Source organism: Conger conger, chromosome 8 (assembly GCF_963514075.1).
Source record: "Conger conger chromosome 8, fConCon1.1, whole genome shotgun sequence".
Classification (NCBI taxonomy): Eukaryota; Metazoa; Chordata; class Actinopteri; order Anguilliformes; family Congridae; genus Conger; species Conger conger.
The window spans coordinates 6858888-6880463 of record NC_083767.1 but is presented as its reverse complement, the minus strand read 5'-3'; the positions used below and the strand labels follow the sequence as shown (position 1 = coordinate 6880463).

Sequence of the window (21576 nt, the reverse complement as noted above, 5' to 3'; positions counted from 1 at the left end):
CTTTGGCGAAAATACTTTTTTCTTAATACTCCTCGTGTATTTTTGCAAAAGAAAGAATTCGATTTAAACGGAGAAGGCGAACCACAAAGCCACCATCCCCCAACTTTTTTTGGGAAGCGGAAAAAAACCTTGACAAGAAAAGTCTGAAAAACTGTAATACGATCCGTGTACTATTCGCTCCATCCCCCTGTGCAGCCACAGCGCACCTCCTTTTCACATTTTACTGCAAAAAAAGGTGAGTTACGGTTACACTCTCCACAAAAAAACTTGGAAAAAAAATCGGGGATCCCCTCTTAAAATCGCGGCGGTGCTAAAGCAGAGGTCTGGTCCTTTGTTTTTTTCCTCTCTCGCTGCCGTGTCCGCTGATTTCCCACTCTTCCTCCCTGGAATGCACATGTCGGGAGAGGCAAAGTTTCTGAAACCCGGGCTCCCATCCCCCCACGTCCCAGAGTAGGAATGCGCCGTACGGAAGGCTAATATCAAAACACTAACCCCCCAGCCTCCCCCACCCCCAGACCAGAGAAAGGTGATTTCACGCAGCTCTATAACCACATTTGTTAATTTGTGTATACAGGTAGTTTAAAATACGCCCATCTCGGATAAATAGCCTCAAGTACAAATCCCTGAATTGTTTGTTTTCTTTTTTTTTTCTTTTTTACAGGTTATAGGGGGGGGTGTTATACTGTAATTACATGTTTGGCTTTAAGTAAAGTGAAATGTTTACTAAACGTTTGGGACAAAATGACAGATTATTTTCACGAAATTCTTATTTTTGATGCATCAAAAGGGAGTATATAATTACAAAATATCTGATAAAATGGAGTTCTGAATAAAACATTTAAAACAAGTTACTGGATAATGACAAATTCAGCTCCAAAATTCTAATTAAGCGCTACATCACACATTTGTGATTTGATATTTATACTCAAAATGATTGATTGGTTTGACACAAAGTTCTGTAAAACGTTTTAAATGAGAACTAATATAATAAAAACATCGCTGCCAGAAGCAGAAAAATAGTGTGTAACCGTGGGTCTCTTAGGCATACTAAAATGACTTTGCTATATTACCCAAAATCCAACTTGCACGCTATAATAAAATGTTCAAAGTTTCAGTCCAGTAGGGATCAAATCTACAATGTCAGAGTTGATTCAACACTGAATATTTCACTATCCACAGCAGAGATACAAGGACACTGGCCAGTAGAAAATATCTAAAAAAAAATTCGAATATGCTAGTGATCATATCACTATATAACACTTTTCTCATCTCTTCTCTTATCTCTTCTGATTCTGATTGAGACGACTTGGAATCTTTGTTCCACCCTTTCAGACACTAGGATGGTGGTTGATGTAGTTCACGTTTAGTACTTTGATCGCGGGTAGGTTGCGTTGAATTGAAAGTGAGGGGGGGTTATAACAGTAGTGGAACTTTATGGAACCCAGAATGCATGTCAACCTGATTTGACCAACAAAAATATACGTTTGTTTGTTTATGGTTTTCTCCAAATGAACATGCAATCAGTTTCCTCAGGGACCCACATAATGGAAATCTGCTTCCTCCCTCATAGTTAAGGTGGAAAACTAGATTCATCCCTGCCCTTAAAAAATAAAATAAAGACTTCAGATTTAACATACGCCATGCCCATACCTACTCGTGCTCAGTGAGGCTAACCTTATTGCCATACCTTATTTAGCCAGTACCCAGACACCAACGAAAGTAGTACAAGTTAAGGCAAATGTTTTCCGATTCACGTCATAGCCTGCTTGTCTGCAGATTAAACACAGGCTTGTAGAGCAGAGCGTCGAGATCAACTGAATCAATTTGATGCAGTCAAGGAAGAGGTGAACCATAACATTCCGTAGGTCTGGGGGAATCCCACTCTTCTACTCAAACTTTAATAGAGAAAAGAATCGTTTGGCAGTCCGATGGTCAACATACCCAGCATATATATTTATACATTTAACCTGCTTGTGTATATCAATATGAACTACCAGAGGGCTCTGTTTGGCGTATGGTGTCTACACTGCTCTCTCTGAGCTGTTCAGACCACCTTAAAAAAAGTCCTGTGTAACATGGCTGCTGAAGGCTGAGCCAAACTAGGACCACACACACTGCATGCAGGCCCCAAGACCGAGCCAATAGCCAACTTTCTCCCTCTCTCTCTCCCTCCTTCTCTCTACATCCTTCTCTCTCTTGCTCTCTTCCTACCTCTTTCTTCCTCTGTTTCTCAGTTTACCTCTCCCTTCCCTTCCCTATCTCTCTCTCTGTCCATCATTAACAAGTGACAGTGGCAATGTTCCGGCGAAGAGGAGAACAAATACTCTGTCAGCATTCAACACATCAGAAATGCTTTTTGCTGGCTAAATGAATAAACAGTGCAAAGCAAGTGAAAAGCAAAATATTTGTCTGATTCCCCCCCCCCCCCCCCCCCTCCTTTCCAACTTCAAAGCGCACCATAGATTATTTTATACTTTACATTTTGTTCTTTAAAAAAAAGTTTGTCACCGGACCGTGTTTGTTTTCCACGCACCAACTATGCAAGTGGCTGAACACACTGCGGATGTAGCGTTTGCCTGCGTTCTCTCCAGTCTAAAGCCAGTGCCACGGCTCCGAGCAGGCACAGGGCTGGCTCTGTGAGCAGGAGGAGCTGCATTAAAGGCCTGAAACATCCACAGGCTCTGGGTCTGCCCCGGACCCCCACGCATCAGATTTCAGCCCAGGAATGCGCCCTGGCTGGGGATCGCATTCGTCAACGGGACGGCCGGGGTGGAGATCTGTATTTTTGGCTCTTTTTTTTTTTTTATTCCTGCTTTTAGCAGTCTGCTACATTTGGGTCTGTGACAGGCTGGGGTGGGGTTGGGGTATGGGGTGGGGTGGGGGGTGGTGGGGGGGCAGCCATTTTGTTCAGTTTGCTTTGATGGTAAACATGCAAAGTAAAAAAAAAAGAAAAGAAAAAAGAAACATAAAATACACACACACAGGGAGGTTTTGAGTTTTTAAGCTTTTCATAATCAATATGTCAAAGATGCATTTGTGAAGCATTGCAAGGAATAAATGTTTATATTTCAAAAATAAGTTTGTCAAGACAATGCAGTGATGTGGTCAGGGGCGTCTCCATTTGCATTAGAAACACACCCAGTCGTACAATAGCTTGTGAAACCCAACAGGGCTGAACCGATGGGTGGCTGCTTCCCCAGGCAGAAATGAAAATTACAGTGTACCATGCAGTACTTCACCACTTCACAGCAGTTGTACAAACTTGTGTTTTCTTTTTTGTTGCGATGTTGAGACATGCTTCCGTATAAGTGGCTAACAGACGACATTTAAAATAATAGTACTGAGACTGTGTAAACGAGATGCACTTTTGAAACGCACACATGTATAAACTCTAGACTTTAATATGCAAGAAATCTTGGCCTCTTATTTTCCAGAAGAAATTGTAAGCTTTCCTCATGAATGATAATCAAATGATAATTATACTTTCCAAAAACAACTTATTGTTCAAATTAGAAAAAATGACCTGTTGCATGCATTTATGTATGGTTGAAGGGCTTGCAGAATATGTGAAGGCGTTTGTTCATATTTTCACATATGTCTGGCCCTCAGACCACAGATACCAACAGCCTGATGGGAGCAGATGGGAGACATGGCTTTGAAAATGAAGCATAATGGCAGCATTGGCACCAGATGAATGAATAACATGTCCTGGGATGCTAGGCTAGGCACAGGACTTATAAGGTCCTGGGTCTCCAGTCTACCGTGGCAAAAAACACTACATCAAGCGCCTGTATCATGAAGCAGGATTATGGGGTTAGCTGGATAACAGCGCAGAGTAAAACCCAGAACAGCTCTTTACTTCAGTCCATGTTCCAGATTTTGGACGGATCCAGGTTTGACTCAGTTACCCAGCTAACTCAGTCATAATGCTTAGTGACTCAGGCCCCAGGATCTAAATGCCTTCCTGGTCCCTTTTAGCTCTGTTACCTGGTTACCTGCACACCTGGGTGTTGCCATGGATTCTGAACTTCTGCATGGCAGTGGTGCGCTCGTACAGTACCGTACTGAACATTTCCACATAACTTATAAAACATCAATATACACGAAACATTTTACAAATAAATCATACAATCATGGGCTGTAACAACGCAATTTTAAATGTACCAAATTACCCCCATACAATGAGAAAGTATAAATCATACTGTACATTAAACACAAAACACATTAGGTAATGTAATACAGTATCACACAGTATATTACATTTGGCCTTCAGCAGATGCTTTTAGTTTACAGATTATAGTTCTCCAATCCCAGTAATCACTCGGATATCATGTGTTTGTTGTCCAATGTGTATGGTTCAGCTCCAAGTCAACATGCACAGCACTCTCTGACAATGCAACCTGGAGCCACAACTGAATCTTATAGGATGAATCTGACATTGTAATCTTCAAAAATATGAATGTCACTATCAAAAATGGGGCTGCAGTAGGGAAGGATACAAGTAACTGCTCTTAACGTCGACTAATAAAGACTTTATAAAAATACTCTGAATGTCTTCATAACTTATAGTGCACAGAGACTCTGTACATAGACAGTATTGCCATATCATCCCTCTGGGAATTTTGCCTTTATTTATAAATTGTTTTCCAAGGCTTTGGGCACCTAGAGTTTGACGATGTAGAAATGCAGCAAAGTGTCTGTGCTCGCATCTACATTCATGCGACTGCTTAAACGAAGTGGATGCCCATTCGTCCAACAAAAGGCCATAAACCAAAAACAGCCAAACTGTAATTGACGTGAATGTTTCTCTTAAGTGTGCGTGAATACAAGCAAATAAGCGGGCCATTTGATTGCCATTACCAATATAACTGTGTATTTACAGTACGTATACAATATAGACATTCTACTACATTTCGTCCTTTTTTAAGCCTGCCATCCGTGACCCCCCCCCCGACCTCTGACCTGTCCCAGTTTGGGAATCGCAGTTTACAGAGCAGGGGGCTACCCCTCTCCCCCCTCCCTCCCGCTACTCAAACAAACGCAGGAGAGATGACCTCCGCAGACGCGACGGACAGGGAGGGGCCGGGGCGGAAGCGGCGGTCGGTGAAAGGCCGAGTCGCAGCTCCAACCCGGTGTGACGGTGCGTGTAAACACGAGCGCGGGGGGGGGAAGCTCGCCAACACAAACACGCCGTGTTTACGCCGCTCGCTGTGTAAAACAGGACGTGTTTATTATAAATCCGGCCGCTCTGTTTATGTTGTTTTAAGGGAAACTCCTCAGTGAGGAGGCGGTGCCGGAGCAGCAGCTCCGCGCGTGACAGGTGGGCTCCCTGTGGGCACACGTGCACATTCTGCAGAGGCCCGATCAGAGCTGACTGCATGTCACTGCACTAAACGTCGGCCTCATTACAGCTGTTGGAAACATTCATATGATTCAACCAACTTTACAGAAAATCTTTTTTTGACACAGAAATTTGGGAATTTATTTTTCTAAATTTAACTTTTAGAGAGTATTGAGTCATGAACACCAATGGCTGTCCTGAACTTACTGAAATCAACTTCCAAAAAAAAGGGCATACTACTGCTACTGCTACTGAAGGACCTGCATGAAAAATAATATCAGAACACTAAGTGCAAGAAATGGCAAAATGAACCACATGATGTTGGGGCAAGTGCAGTCATGAGATGACTGGCTTGGATGGTCATGACGCATGCTGGCCTGAAATGACGCAGAACCAGTCGCACTGCGCATATCCCACACAGGATCAGAGCGGATCTCCTTTCCCAGTCCGTCACTATAAACACACATTAAAGAGCTCATTCTTTAAGCTCTGCTGGAAGTCACGTCAACTTTACAACACAAGAACGATCAGCACGGTGCTTTACCCATCGCATGGGATCACACAACCAATGGCAGGCCTCCAGGCCAGAGGGGCAAAATCAGCTCTAATCACACAGCTCCTGCTCAGTAATCTGGGCAATTACTGGTGCCCTTCCTGAATAATTTCAGAAATTCTGCTTTGGTGAGCAAACATTTGCCCTTCCTTTATTGCAGTACATTCTGGTCTCGTGCACAGAAGAGAGGCATTGTCTCCTCACGGCAAGGGGTTCTTAAGGTGTTGAAAAGACGTAACGGTTTGCGTTTAAGAATCCTAAGCATCCGTTCCGTTTGGTGGGGAGTGGAATGCAAAAACAAAAACAAAAACAAAAACAAAAAAATAAAAAGAAACGCTAGTACACAGGGGGCCTGGCCTGATCCAGCGGGAATTCAGCCGTCAAAATGAGACGAAATTCATTGGGACTCCTTTATCTTCAGATACCACCCCATGCACAGGACAGTGGAGCGGCACGTGGGGCCCTGGTCACCGTGGTCACTGCTGTCCGTGACCCCTCACCCCCGACCTCCGAGGGCCCGGTCAGGGGGGGGGGGGGGTCAGTTCCATGGGTCTGAGCGGTGCAGGTGGTTGTAGTCCTGCAGTTCGATCTGGTCCCTGATCTGGTTGATCAGAATCTGGGACAGAAGCATTCCCACGAGCTGCCAGCAGAGGGAGCACAAAGCAATGTCACAAACGGAGAGACATGAAGATTCACCCATAAAAATTTTTTTACATTTTAATAGAGGTATACTGAGTACTGAGGGGTACTGAGTGGCTTATCCTGTTAAAGCTGTTTTACTGCATGGATGGGCCCCACAGGCCAGTATTTTAAAACTTAAAAATGATCACAAGCTACTAAGGGCAAGGTTTATTTTGGTCTAGAGAAGGGCTGACAATCACTGCTCCTGGAAATCTACCATCCTGAAGATTGTCACTCCACCCTAACAAAGCACACGTCATTCAACAGCTAGAGATCTCCTTGAGCTGCTAACTAGTAGAACCAAGTGTACCAAAATGAAGACCTACAGGACTGTAGATCTCCAGGAACAGGATTGGGCAACCCTGGTCTAGACACCTGGGGCTCCTGTATAACCCTGCAGAAAACTGGAAATACTGTATAAAAGGTCCCCTCCATCTGGGATGCCTCGGTGACCCTGCAGTAACGGGACAGTGTGCCGGGCAGAATACAGCCGTATTTGTGTATTTGTCCAGACAGTGTTTAGGGGGGTACAGCCGTATTTGTGTATTTGTCCAGACAGTGTTTAGGGGAGTACAGCCGTATTTGTGTATTTGTCCAGACAGTGTTTAGGGGGGTACAGCCGTATTTGTGTATTTGTCCAGACAGTGTTTAGGGGGGTACAGCCGTATTTGTGTATTTGTCCAGACAGTGTTTAGGGGGGTACAGCCGTATTTGTGTATTTGTCCAGATAGTGTTTAGGGGGGTACAGCCGTATTTGTGCATTTGTCCAGACAGTGTTTTTGGGGGGGTACAGCCGTATTTGGGACAGGGGGGTATACCTTGGTGACCCTGCTGTAGTGGGACAGTGTTTAGGGGGTACAGCCCTATTCGGGACAGGGCTGGAGATACTCCTCTTCAACAGGACAGTGTTTAGGGGGTACAGCCCTATTCGGGGCAGGGCTGGAGATACTCCTCTTTAACAGGACAGTGTTTAGGGGGTACGGCCCTATTCGGGGCAGGGCCGGGGCGGACCCACCTGTGGGATGGCGAGCCCCAGGGCGACCCCACCCAGCAGGAAGAGGTTGCTGTGGATCCAGTTGACGAGCGTGTCGATGCAGCCGCTGGTGTGGATGAACGCGCCCGCCTTCTGGTAGTCCAGCTGCTGTATACCATGGCCACACATGGTGTTTATCACGCTCTGCGAGAGAACAGCACACACCTTCACTGTCAGTTCACGACGGGAGAACCCGCGTTTCTAAACCTCACCACTGCCCTGGAAAAACACTGCCACCTCCTGGCCAAAATAAGAATTACAGGAAAGTGTCGAACCCAGTTCCTGAAATGATTGTCCGTGAGGGCCGAGCCCCGCTGGTTTTACCCCTCCCTGGGAAGTCAGATGTGAAGCAGTAAATGTTCTGTTAATTCCCCGGGAACGCAGAAAAGCAGGGCTGGACTTGGATTTGCCGCGGTGACGTAGGAGACAGAGAATGAGACGGATGGGGAGGGCTGCACCTGGTCTTTGGACTGCAGGCAGCAGGAGTAGGGCACAGAGCACCGCTCCCGGCTGGGGTTCTCCTCTGTGCAGTTAAAGTACACGTTCTGAGACCACTCCGTGTAGATGATCCCCCCACAGCAGCTGAACTGCGGAAACAAGGCCCAAGGGGAGGGTGTCAATTCAGCATTGCATTGTCCAATTATGGGAAATTACTATAACAATGTATAATCAAAAGTATTAACACAACCAAAACACAAGAAGCTACAAACAAAAACTTGTTCAGGCTGCAATACACTCACAAATCAAGGTATGAAAAGTGCCTAAAAAGGTACAAATGCTTGGTCGCTGGAGCAGTACCCTATTGGTACATATAATTGTACCCCTTACTAGCAATATATTGATATCTTGATAAGAGCGTCTGCCAAATGCCAATAATGTAATGTAATGTAATGTAATGTAATATATAATTCATTTGTACTTTTTTTGCTTGACCTAACTGACCCAGCACTGAACTTGACACGTCTGGTGCGTACCTCTTTCTGACCGAAATCTATGAGGTTCTGCAGGTCCAGGTCATCCCTGTAGTGAACGATGGCCTTGTTGATGTGCTCGGTCACTTTACCCCGTGCCTATAGGAGAAGAAAGACACAATCATGACACAACTAATGTCCTCTCTAATCACATTTCACAGTATGTGCGGAGAAGATCCAGAGTGAGTTACACGGCTTACATTTTCATACACCGTCCATTAACCCAGAAATTACTAAATACAATATGTTTAGACAATGACCACATCTTTCTGTTTGGTGTAGAAAGACACCATTGTTGAGGAAAAAAAAGAGTAGGATGTTAAGAAAAGCCCAGGCTCATTGGCTGATTAAAAAAGAAAAAAAAGAAAAATGTAAACAGATTTGTGATTAGCTCATCCTAGCTTGACAAGTGTACCAAAGGAATTTCAAACCAAGTACATGAATAGGTCATCGCTGCAGAACAGAAATTTGTGTTGAGCACCTTTGGTCAAAGGTAAAACAGCAGGATTTGAACCTGTATCCCCTGTAGTCATAACGGCTATGCTCCTCTGCAGACTGACAACAAAACCAACACCAGGGATCATCAAATCTGGCCCTCAAATCCAAATCGAGCCCTGGTTCTTTCCTCCCAGGTAAATAACTGAATCCTTAGTGCTACTGATTGGCCAGACTGTCTCCACACCTGACTCCCAGGTAAAGGGAGGGTGCAAAACCAGCAGTTGCCTGCCCTTGAGGACCTGGAGTTTAGGATCCCTGACCAACACCACTGCTACTGCCATCACAAGCACAAACACAATCCAAACACAATTACAAAAACAAACAAAAAACCAAACAATGCCATGCGTTTTTTGACAAGCTATTGAAGTGACACGATAATTATATTTGCCATATTTACTCTGGATGGGGGGCATTTCTTATGCAATCTGCTGCGTGCCATAATTACAAACAAAGCCAAAGAGCTGAGCGGCTCTCTAATCTGGCCAAATGTTAGTCACAACGTTTGATTAAACACTCGGGACTGCCACAGCAGACGCCTGGCTCGGACCCCTCGGAAGAAGATAAATAAGCGTGCGTGTGAGATGTGCATCTAAACAGAGCGTGGCTGCTCGTCTACAGGACTACTGTAAATGAGAGGGAAGCAGAGAGGAGGGGAGGCCCTCTCTCTGTAAAATAAAACCTAAACGTACAGGAAATGGCAGGAGCTGACCCTCTGAAGCCGGGCAAGGATAACTGGCTTAAATAACGTTTTGCTGGAAGAGCCTGGAGAGTGTGTGTGTGTGCGTGTGTGTGTGTGAGAGAGAGAGAGTGTGAGAGTGTGTGTGTGTGTGTGTGTGTGTGGGCTGGCAGACATGGTGAGGGCACACAGAGAAATGGAGTCCCTCACAGATCTGTGCTGGCACCATGTATTTTCCTCACATGAACGCAGTAATGACCGCAGTAAGGGTAGTGGCAGTGAAATGGCTAAATAAGGACACCGGTAGTAAAGTTACAACCACAACGCACACAAAACTGAGAGGTGACACAAAAAAAAGAATTCAGTACGTTTTAAATAGAATCTAGGATCGGACAGGTGTCTGGAAAGCTACCTTTAACTGAATTGCCACTATCATTGTCCACAGGAAAAATGCTATCAAAGTTAAACATAAGGGCAAAACAGTATAAGAGGATAATTTTATTGGAGGTGCTAAGGGGGCCACAACTTTGGTATACTAGCTGGCCAAAGTCCATCTGGATGTAGACACCATGAGCAGTGAAAACATTTGTACAGCTATGAAGGATCTTTAGACTTAGCAAAAGATCTATATGTCGATTATTAGAAGCCATTTCACATGTTGTGGCACCAGAAAAGGAAGGCAGAGGTGAACAAGGGTTAAGGTTTAATTTCACACTTAAAATTGCACTTCGTTGTACATCGCTCTGGATAAGAGCGTCTGCTAAATGCCAAGTAATGTAATTAGGAAGAACACACATACGCCAGTTCAGTTTGTCCGGGAGCAGTTATCTGTGCAACTACATGTCACTGGCAGCAGGGGGAGCCAAAGGCAAAGCTCTCTCGTTTCCCGCGAGACCATGAACGGCAAATTCATTTAAACAAACTTATCTTATCTTTACTTCAACGGGAGCCAGATTTAACGCACAAACCAAAACGACTTCTTTTTTGTAAAAATTTCGCAAACAGTTTGTGTAACCTTCTGGACGGAAGAAGTGGTTTGTAAGCTACATCCGCTGAAAGGACATCACAAGCACAGCCAAAGTACAGCAGAGTTTACAGCAAGGGTCAGCCGATATACACAGGACATTAATTAACCAGGAGCCTGCGGAGCACAGGCGGTCTGGTTAGCGTCGGTTAAGCGGTCGCTGATGCGCTCAGTCGCAGGTGCCCGGGCTTCCGCTGGTCTTCCGGCAGAGAAGGGGAAACGGCAGACGCAACTGCAGCTGTGTTTATAAGTATTATTTACTCCTCTTGTTTGAAGGGTTTAAAACAGATCTGCAGGCCCAGCGTGCCAGAGTTCTGACAGGATCTGTAAAAGCACCACTTCCCCTTTCAGTGCAGTGAACACCAGACCAGAGAGAGAGAGAGATCAGGGAACTCATCACGTGACCACGCTGCCCCTCTGGAATCGCCTTTTTTCACGTTTTCCCCTCGCTATTTTAGTAAGCACCCCAACCCCAGTCCCATTACTGAGGGTGCCCAACAGTAATTGTTATTGTATATTATTAATATTCTACTTGTTATGCTGTTATTTGCTGTTGCTACTATGGTTGGAAATAGTTGCTTAGGCAATGCAATGCGGTCATGCCAATAAAGTTTATTTGAATTTCAATTTGAATTTGAGAGAGACAGACAGAAGTGAGAAAGAGAAAGGGAGAAAGACAGAGACAGAGGGAGGGAGATAGAGAGATAGAGTTAGAGAGAGAGTGAGAGATAGAGAGAGTTAGAGAGATAAGAGATAGAGAGATATTTACAGCGGAGCAGTGATGGCGTCTCTAAGCGGATCTCAGTCCTGATGAAGGACGCCATCGTACCTTATCAGAGAAGATGAAGCCCAGGATCCCCGCAGCCAGCTGCAGGAGGAAGACGATGGTGAGGCAGACGCAGAACTGTGGGGAGGAAGAGGAGAGCTGCTTTAAGTCATCCTGCTCTGTGATACAGACCCCTGGCTGTGCATTACAGCAGCTCAACTCATTATCCTCAGAGCAGTTCAGATACAGAAAAACTATTTTCCCCATTTAAAATGAGGAAATTACATGTATATATTTTCCTTGTAAATATGGAAGTTTGTTGATGTAGTATATATAGACATGACTATTATAAGATTGCTTTTTAATGATATTATATAAAACATGCATTACAGTGCAAGTGGGATAGGTATGAAGCAAGGCCAAAAATGAGATGCAACAAAAATGACTTTCAGGTTGCATGACCTGTGGCGAAAGTGGCAACACAGGAAACAGGAAACGAAAGAAAAACAAAATGGCGGCGGTGGCGAACTGACCGTCTGCAGCAGGCAGATGTTCTCGCGCAGAGAGCCCACGCACCCGCAGAACGTGATGAGGAACATCAGCACCCCCGCCACCATCAGCAGGATGGCAGGGTCCACAGAGAGGTAGGACAGGGCCGCTTCTAGAAGAACCCACCCAGAGAGAGGGGGGGGATTTATCAAGATTTAACTAGAGTCTTCCAGGCACTTCCAAGCACTAGAAGGGTCCTGGCACACTTCCCAAATCTGGGACATGGACTGAAGTAAAAAAAATAAAAAATAAAAAAGTTGTTCCAGGTTTTACTCCGCGCAGTGCGTGGCAGATTGAGTGTCCCAGGACGACAGTATGCACCACCCCTCAGGACTGTTTTGAAACTCCCAAGTGGCTTATAAAAGGCGTGTTTACACGATATGTTGATGTTGGATACGCCCTACAAGCAGCCAGTGCTTAAACTGAGCCTCGGGCACTGGGAGAGACGTGCGAGAGACAGCCTTCTGTCATTTCTGAGCACCAGGGATTTCCTTTGTTCAAATAAAAACTTTTTGGTTTGTCTCCGGAGAAGATTAGAAAACACAACTTTAAAGCATCAATCTTTAAAGGATCTTAAAAATAAGAGAAAGTCTTAAATACCTACCGGCATGCTTCATTGCTCTTGCATAAATGCCAATTGACACCATCACCACTGCAATCACCTGGGAGGAGAGACAGACAGAGAGCGAGAGAGATCGAGAAAGAGTAAGAATGAGAGTGATGTGGGAGATAATGAGTTTCCATTTTCATTTTAATGAAAATGAGGTTTCATTTTCATTTTTGCCTTCCTCTCTGAATTATTAAGAGAAGGGGCAAATATTATTATTAGAATAACTGTTTTCATGGTTCAGTTGCACAGAACATGATTCTTCTGACACTGAGCAAAGGACCAGGTAGTTATTCACCGTTCCATCTCGCAAAGCAACATGTTGACCTCACCGATGAGTGGCTGAAGCCCCAGAGAACACACCTTCATCAGATCCTGCCCAGGAATGCAGGCAAAAACATGCACAATCCTGCCTGTCTGAAGGGCGGCAGCCAGCCGTGCAAAAACACGGCTCGCCACAGTCATCGTATCCTCACCTGCACCACACGCCAGTCATCGTATCCTCACCTGCACCACACGCCAGTCAGACTATCCCCACACGCACCACACGCCAGTCATCGTATCCTCACCTGCACCACACGCCAGTCATCGTATCCTCACCTGCACCACACGCCAGTCATCGTATCCTCACCTGCACCACACGCCAGTCAGACTATCCCCACACGCACCACACGCCAGTCATCGTATCCCCACACGCACCACACGCCAGTCAGACTATCCCCAGGCACCACACGCCAGTCAGACTATCCCCACACGCACCACACGCCAGTCAGACTATCCTCAGTCAGACTATCCCCACACGCCAGTCAGACTATCCCCACACGCACCACACACCAGTCAGACTATCCCCAGTCAGACTATCCCCACACGCACCACACGCCAGTCAGACTATCCCCAGTCAGACTATCCCCACACGCACCACACGCCAGTCAGACTATCCCCAGTCAGACTATCCCCACACACACCACACGCCAGTCAGACTATCCCCACACACACCACACGCCAGTCAGACTATCCCCAGTCAGACTATCCCCACACACACCACACGCCAGTCAGACTATCCCCAGTCAGACTATCCCCACACACACCACACGCCAGTCAGACTATCCCCACACACACCACACGCCAGTCAGACTATCCCCAGTCAGACTATCCCCACACGCACCACACGCCAGTCAGACTATCCCCACACACACCACACGCCAGTCAGACTATCCCCACACGCACCACACGCCAGTCAGACTATCGCCACATGCAGCACACGCCACAGAGAGACTAGCTCCACCCATCATATCCCACCCGCAGGGGTTCAAATCCCAAAGCGACAAGCGGAAGCATGTTAGCGCACGTGTGTGCTACCAGCGAGTTTAAATACAGGCCCTGTCATTTGATATCAGGATCATTTAGGGGCAGCAGTGCAGCGTAGTCTTTAGGGAACTGGATGTTCAACTCTGAGGTTGTTGGCTTGATTCCCAGGGGGGTGCTATACCATACACAGTCCGTTACCTAACCAGAATTACTTCAGTAAAATATCCAGCCATCCATCCAGGTCAGGGTCACAGGGGGGGGCTGGAGACTATCCCAGCATGCATCGGGGCGAGAGGCAGGAATACACCCTGGACAGGTCGTCGATCCATCGCAGGGCACACACACCATACACTCACACTCATTCCTAGGGGCAATTTAGACTCTCCAACTAACCTAACCTGCATGTCTTTGGACTGTGGGAGGAAACTGGAGTGCCCAGGGAAAACCCACGTGAACACAGAGAGAACTCTGATCTTTAGAGAGCCACAGGAACTGCTAGTTAATGCGGTTATTTAGTCAAATAAAACACTTATTTATAGAATTACCTCACCTTGCCTGGTACTTTTTCAGTGGACCACAGATTTCTGCAGTGAAAACAAAAACTAGCAGAGCCTGTGTCTCTTTCCTTTATGAGGGTTGGCGAACCATGACCTTCGACCTTGTACACTTGGCTTCAACCAATCAGGCTCCATTTAGTTAGCCCATTTCATACAAATTTCATACAATGTCATTTCTCACGCAAGGCATCCCACACACACCACACACACGCACGCACGCGCATGCACACACACACCACACACACATACTCCTCTCAGCCCTCGCACAGGTATTCGGTTTCTGCCTAGCAACAGCGGAGCAGCAAGGGAAATGCAACACCTGATACCCGTGAATGAAGGCCCACATTTAGGCTAACAAAAGTGGAGAGGTACATTTCACAAAACGGCTTTACTACAAAGTCCTGCAGGGCAGGACACGGACAAGCCCTGAAGGCTCAGTACAGTGGGTGTGGCTGGTCTCCTTCAGGAAAGGGAGCGCGTGTTTGCTTTCCGATTGCAAAATCCAACCTTCAATTGCCAGCACGTATGCAAATCAAAGATCAAATAACACAACATTTTGGAACTCCCCGGTTTAGTTGTATGTCCAGCCTAACGACAATTTTTTGTTGTGTGGTGCCTTAGGTGCATGATGGGATATAATTTTGGTTCAAAGATTTACTATTTAAAACCATTTTACTACTACTATTACTAAAGGCAATCATCAACAATTACAATGCCAAAAATTGTTTACCATAAATTTTTTTTCGAATTATACCTGCGGGCAATTCTGGAAACCGTGCTATTGAATAATACTTACACTTCACTGTGTAGCGCTACACGGCTCTTCTGGTTCAAAGGACACATTCTCTGCATTTCAGAGGAGGTTCAGAGTTTAAAATTACCGCATTCTCTGCAGCTTTCGACACGTAGGAACGTAAGTCCGCCGCAAGTTCCTACAAGATCAGGTCTCAGTCAGTCAAAGCAGTAAAGTAACACGGTCTCCTGTTTTGCAGCTGCATTTTGGAAACTACTACAAAATTAATGTTCACAAAGTGCAGCATCCGCCATGGAAAGTGCTCTTAAGATGCACATTTGTAAACACCTATATTATGAAAGGAAGTATTAGCACTTTTATCATACCATTTGAAAATAGTATTTTTTTTGGAGAAAGTATCGGCAAACGCACACAATGCTAACTCACTGAACACCCCCGACCCCACCCCACATTCCCTTCACAATCTCAGGCTGAACGCATTCCAGCTCCACACAGCACCAGCAACAGTAACTGTTGTTTGGGGATTTCAATAAGAAATCTCTCTTAACCTTTTTTTTTTTTTTTTTTTCTCTCTTCTTCGTGTTCCCATGGCACCTGACATTGTAGGAAAATGCTGAGAGAACACGCTGTGTACAGATGGATAATTTTCAATCCCCGCTTTGTTGCGGCTTAAACCGAGGGGTCCAATCACACTGCAGGATTCTGAATAGGCTACACTGAGGTGGAAAACTCAGGTCCGGCCAGATGAGAATAAAAGCCCGTTCTGCTTTCTGTCGTGTTTCGATCTCTTTAATGCCGGGCTGTGACTGCGGTCTGCCTAGCCGAACCACAGGAAGAGATCCACATTTAAATATACAAGTGAAAAAAAAAAAGGATGCAACAGCACTTTGAATTGAGACATACGTGCTGCTTCCTGCCCAAACCTATGTGCAATCCCGTTTCCAGGATACAGCCGTACCCTTACAGATATCCTCTGAATCACCAATTGTACAGAAATTATAAACACCAATGTTTCATTTCTTTTGACAAATGTTCCTTTCCTACTAATAAACCTCGCAAATAACCAACACACTGCACATCCCCCCCCATACCAATCTATACTGGCTGAATCTTCTGTTTTTGACATAAGAAAGCACAAGAGCAGCTTAATCGGCCCGTTTGCCTAGATGCTAAAGAGTATCCAGCATTGCACCAAGCCTTATGCTCTTTGGGAATGTTTAGATCACTACGCTGGAGTCAAAGGGTTAGCGCTGGCATGGTTCCACTGCAACGTACCAGATAGGACTGAACATGGTCTATAACAAAATGATTTTAATATAATAACTCTTCGACAGTAAAATTTTAGGTACCACAAGGATCAGTTTGAGGTCCCATTTTCTTTTTATATCATAGCCCACAGGCATATCTGGAAATAAGGCATCAACTGCCATTACTACATAGATAATATTGAGATTCATTTCCAGAAGCCATGATTACCGTTCCCATGCTAAACTTAGAAACTTGCCCAACCGAAATTAAAACAGGACTGTCTGGGAATCTTCTGTTTTTAAATGCAAATTAAACGGAGCTCCTAATTGTCGAACTCGCCAATTAGGCTACAGGCTTTTCTCTGTAATTGTGCCTTTAATTTCAGTCTCACATTAAGCATTAATGCACACTTTTTCTTCTCGATGAGACTATTGCAATGTCCTTTTCTCTTGTCTACCTAACACAGCCATTAAAAAAAGGATCCAACTTGTTCAAAATGCTATCGCCAGAATCCTAACAACCTCATCCTTGATCATATAACTCCAATTATGGCCTCCCTCCACTAGCTGCAAAAACAAAATACAGCTGATTTCAAAGTACTTCTTTTAGCATGTAGCCTTGCATGAACTGGCAGGCACCATCCCATCACTCTGACCTGATCACACCAGACAATATACCAGCATGAATGTCTGACTTGACTTCAATACTTTGAGAGGTTGAGGGCCTCGGTCTCTACCCTCGATCTCTGCAGTTGAAATTGTACTTCCCTCGAGGGTCTTTGAGCACACTTATCCCTGGTTATGGGTATGCACTTTGCACGTCGCTCTGAATAAGAGCGTCTGCCAAATGCCATTACTGCAATGTAACGTACTATCTGATCCGACCATCTGTTCCACGCATTGTCAACTCTTGGTGTAAATATAGACTTCCCCATATACCACATTTGATTGACAGAAGGTTGCAGAGGGTTGTTATGGGGTGTAGGCTACTTGTAGAAGTCTCCCGATCACTTACCAATTAGCTCAAGTACAGCTGTTGAATGAGGTGGGGTTTTTTTTAGGGTCAGAGTGAAAATGTTGCAATGTTATACAACTGCACCTACTGTTCCTGAATTCTTCAGATTGTTTATGCAATCCCTTCCGCTGTTGGATGGTAACATGCTGAACAGTTTGTTTTTGTTTTTTTAACCAACAAAAGTCAATATTTTCATTAATGTCTAATGTGGCATGTAGACCTATATACAGCTATGACAATTAGGATAAAAATTGGTTAAAAATGTTTTCCGTTCTCTCACAACAGAGAGCCTTCACCTTGCAGACAAGGGCCAACATTATTAAATAATATATAACCCAAGACCTTGGACTGTGTCCACGACATTCCATTTTAAATTGACCTTTCTGCAACCTGGAGTTTCCAGAAAGGGGGGTAAACAACCGCATCGTACAGACTAACTCGCAGTGGCCTACTTTGAACAGTGAATGTGATCATGGCTTTGGGTATGAATAGAACATTTAATAACGCGGGCAGCATATGAATAAATGACAGCGGGGTTCATGAAAAGGTGTGAACGCAGCTCGTCATTTTAAGCACAGTGTGGTAAACCACGCAAAAAGGGATCATAACTTTTACTCCCACGTGTTTCCCACGTTAACAGGCATACTTCGTTTCTATTTGAAATATTAAATTAAGCTCAAAATATAACTTTAGGTATCACCGATGTACATAAATGGACACCATCCAGGTAAAAAAAGTATGCAATTCACTTCACGTGATTAAGGTCAACCACTCTACCCATGCACATTTAAACCTACCGCTCGTTTTCATTTAAATATAGCATGTGTCCTTATGTTAGCTTATGGTGGTATCACATGCAGTAACACCGAGATATAGAGTTTACACTACAATGACGACGATACCCTATCAATTACTGTTATAAAAAAAAAAAACCCCGTCAAGCTAAAACTCATCTCACTTCCGAAACCCTGAAGAAATTGTAATCACAATTATGATTTAAAATATAGTCTAAATTGTAGACTGCGCTTACTAATGTGTACCAGAGATCATTTGAACGAGGCGTGGAAACATCCTTCATTGGGTAAAATCTAAAATGTGTATACAGTGCTGACGTTCGGATAGCTCCTGTAAACTAACAGGAGCGGCAAGCCTATCCACCCTCGGATGGCCAAACTTGGAGCTATTCTCAACTACTTCCCGGATACGTTGTAACAGCACCTCATACAGTACAATACTCATACCGTGTTTGATTGATTCAGTGTAAACTAGCAAATTTTCCATATCGTTTTTGTGATGTAAAGGAAATATAGCCTATTGAACGGAGCGATTATCTTTAACACTACAGAAATAACTTTCTTATTTGCAACATAGCCTATAGCTAATCGTTTTAGGCTAAGCTCAACTGCGAATATTGATATCTTGAATTAAGCTTCAACAAAGCTTTACAAAACTTACCCAAAATATAAAGTTAAAAATAAAAAGCAAGTATTTTACAACAGGGCTGACAAAGCTGAAATCCTCTTGCGTCGTGCGTCGTCTTTTAGCCATGTTGAACTGTTAATATCTGTCGGCTCGCAGAGGGAACGCAGGTCCTGTCGGTCAACAGCTATGTTTTTCAGTATTCGTCCTCAAGGTAGAGCGATTAACTCATGCCAGGTGTTTCCGAATACCGTCAGGAAACGTTCACAGCCATTCCACATACAGGTGATTGAGGTGAATGATTTACACTGAAAGGTGACAAAATAAAATCGGATAATCGGACTTGAAGAAGAGGAAATGTTTTGACATGTTTCGCTCCCTCCCTTCTTAATTCAAATGCAGATCAGCTGGTCTACAGTTGCGCCCCCTTGTTACCACAGACTGAATATTTGAGATACGCGAGAAGCGAAACTTTTTTTATAAATTCACGAACATCAAATCAGCTGAGGCGCTGCTCAGTCACCCAGTTTGTATATAATAGAGCTGCGCTATGCTCAAGATAGGTTCCCGTTGTCGCCAGGCAGTTGCTATGCAGATCGGTGGACCTGCGCAGCTCTTGCCGTGAACTGACCCCCGCTATGTAATGTCTCAGATTAGTTAACAGGTGGGTTTTTTTCCCCTGCTTTGCGGCGAGTCGCAGCTGTTTACACATGCGAGTAATTTTAAGGCAAGGCAAAATTAAGTGGTACATGTGTGCTTTATGACAGAGTAAGTATTGTATATCTGGACGTTCAACAGTTGCCTATGCTTGATGTTGTGAAATTTATTCCAGGCCAGCTCTCAATTGGTTCGATTTTAGGGTGCTGCTTATTGATAATGAGCTGAAAATGACAGTGGAGGTACATTTTTGTTCTCCAAGGAACAAATTTCCAAAATGTACCCCGAAAGTACAGTCATGTACAAATACGTTTTTTTTGTTTTCCAAGCAAAAAAATATACAAATTAATTATATATTTCTGGGTAGGCGTGACAATTTTATGTACCGAGGCTCTTTTCATACCTTTATTTCTCAGAGTGCATTCTTGGAGAAACTTCACATTATAATGTGTTATGATGAAGATGTGATGAAGATGAGGCCCTGAGTTTGAACCAAGCCGTTTACGAGTGACTGTTTGCAGAAACGGCTGAGAGTAAAGGAACCAGAGGAGGAAGAGGAGGAGGAGGAGGAGGAGGAGGAGGAGGGAGGTGAGCCACTGCTGGGTGTGGAGCCATTCAGGGAGAGTCTCAGGTCAAAGGTCAGAGATGGGGCAACCTTTTCCCGCGAAGAAGGATTGCAACAGCGGGGATGAACAAACACAGAGAAGTGTAAAAATAAAGAGTCTATTTCACAGGCTGAAAGGGGAAGAGGAAAGGCTTGATGAAGCAAGGACAGGTCAAAGGTCAGACGACCAGTCCAAATATCAATCGGCAAATGAAACTAACTAAACTGGAAATAAATATGGGAGTGTATGAAGGATGTGAGGGGAATGAATTTGATATAGTCTGTGTCAGAGGTCTCCAACCCTGGTCCTGGAGAGCGACAGGGTCTACTGGTTTTCGTTGTTACTCAGCACTTACTTAATTAAGTTTACTTAAGTTTATACACACTGTGTTTATACACTGTGTTTATACACTGTTTTTTCACACTGTATTTATACACTGTGTTTATACACTGAGTTTATACACTGTGTTTATACACTGTGTTTATACACTGTGTTTATACACTGAGTTTATACACTGTTTTTTCACACTGTGTTTATACACTGTTTTTTCACACTGAGTTTATACACTGTGTTTATACACTGTGTTTATACACTGTTTTTTCACACTGTGTTTATACACAGTTTTTTCACACTGAGTTTATACACTGAGTTTATACACTGTTTTTATACACTGAGTTTATACACTGTGTTTATACATGGAGTGACTTGAGTGCAGTTACACTTTTGCTGAGGACAGCGACCACAGTTTATGTTGGGGGACAATACGTTCATGAGCGTTCTGCAATTTCAGTCGAGCGACTCTGTGGGGCTATGAACGGGCCTGAAGTGGCTGTGGATCGGGGCCTCTGGTGATGTAACACGGGGCCACAGGCCACACTCTGCACAGTTCATTCGGCTAATCGTGCGGCTATTTCTGGGGCTCAGGACACCTTGCATTTCAGGCATGACAACCACCTCCCACCACATGCATACAAAGTCATATCCTGTTCTCTTCTGTGCTCTGCTGAGTGGATATTAAAATGCCAGAACAGAAGAACAAAAATAGCTGAAAAAACTGTTGAGAGAGAGAGAAGGAGAGAGAGAGAGTGAGAGAGATAGGAGAGGGGGTCAGAGCGAGAGAGAGGGAGATAGGAGAGAGAGAGAGGTGAGAGAGGGATAGGAGAGGGGGTCAGAGAGAGAGAGGGGGAGAGAGATAGGAGAGGGGGTCAGAGAGAGAGAGGGAGAGAGAGAGATAGGAGAGGGGGGCAGAGAGAGAGGGAGAGAGATATAGGAGAGGGGGTCAGAGAGAGAGAGAGAGATAGGAGAGGGGGTCAGA

General features: G+C 44.6%; 1 protein-coding gene across 1 annotated transcript; it reads right to left on the bottom strand.

The window, feature by feature from the left end:
• Window positions 1-6130: 6130 nt before the first annotated feature.
• Window positions 6131-19441, bottom strand: tspan33a (tetraspanin 33a). The gene is made up of 8 exons (XM_061252023.1): window positions 19036-19441; window positions 12697-12754; window positions 12077-12204; window positions 11607-11681; window positions 8583-8678; window positions 8067-8195; window positions 7591-7752; window positions 6131-6534 (listed from the first exon to the last, which is right to left on the bottom strand). The coding sequence occupies exons 1-8, from the start codon at window positions 19126-19128 to the stop codon at window positions 6433-6435; spliced, it is 843 nt and encodes a 280-aa protein (XP_061108007.1). The 5' UTR covers window positions 19129-19441; the 3' UTR covers window positions 6131-6432.
• Window positions 19442-21576: the final 2135 nt, after the last annotated feature.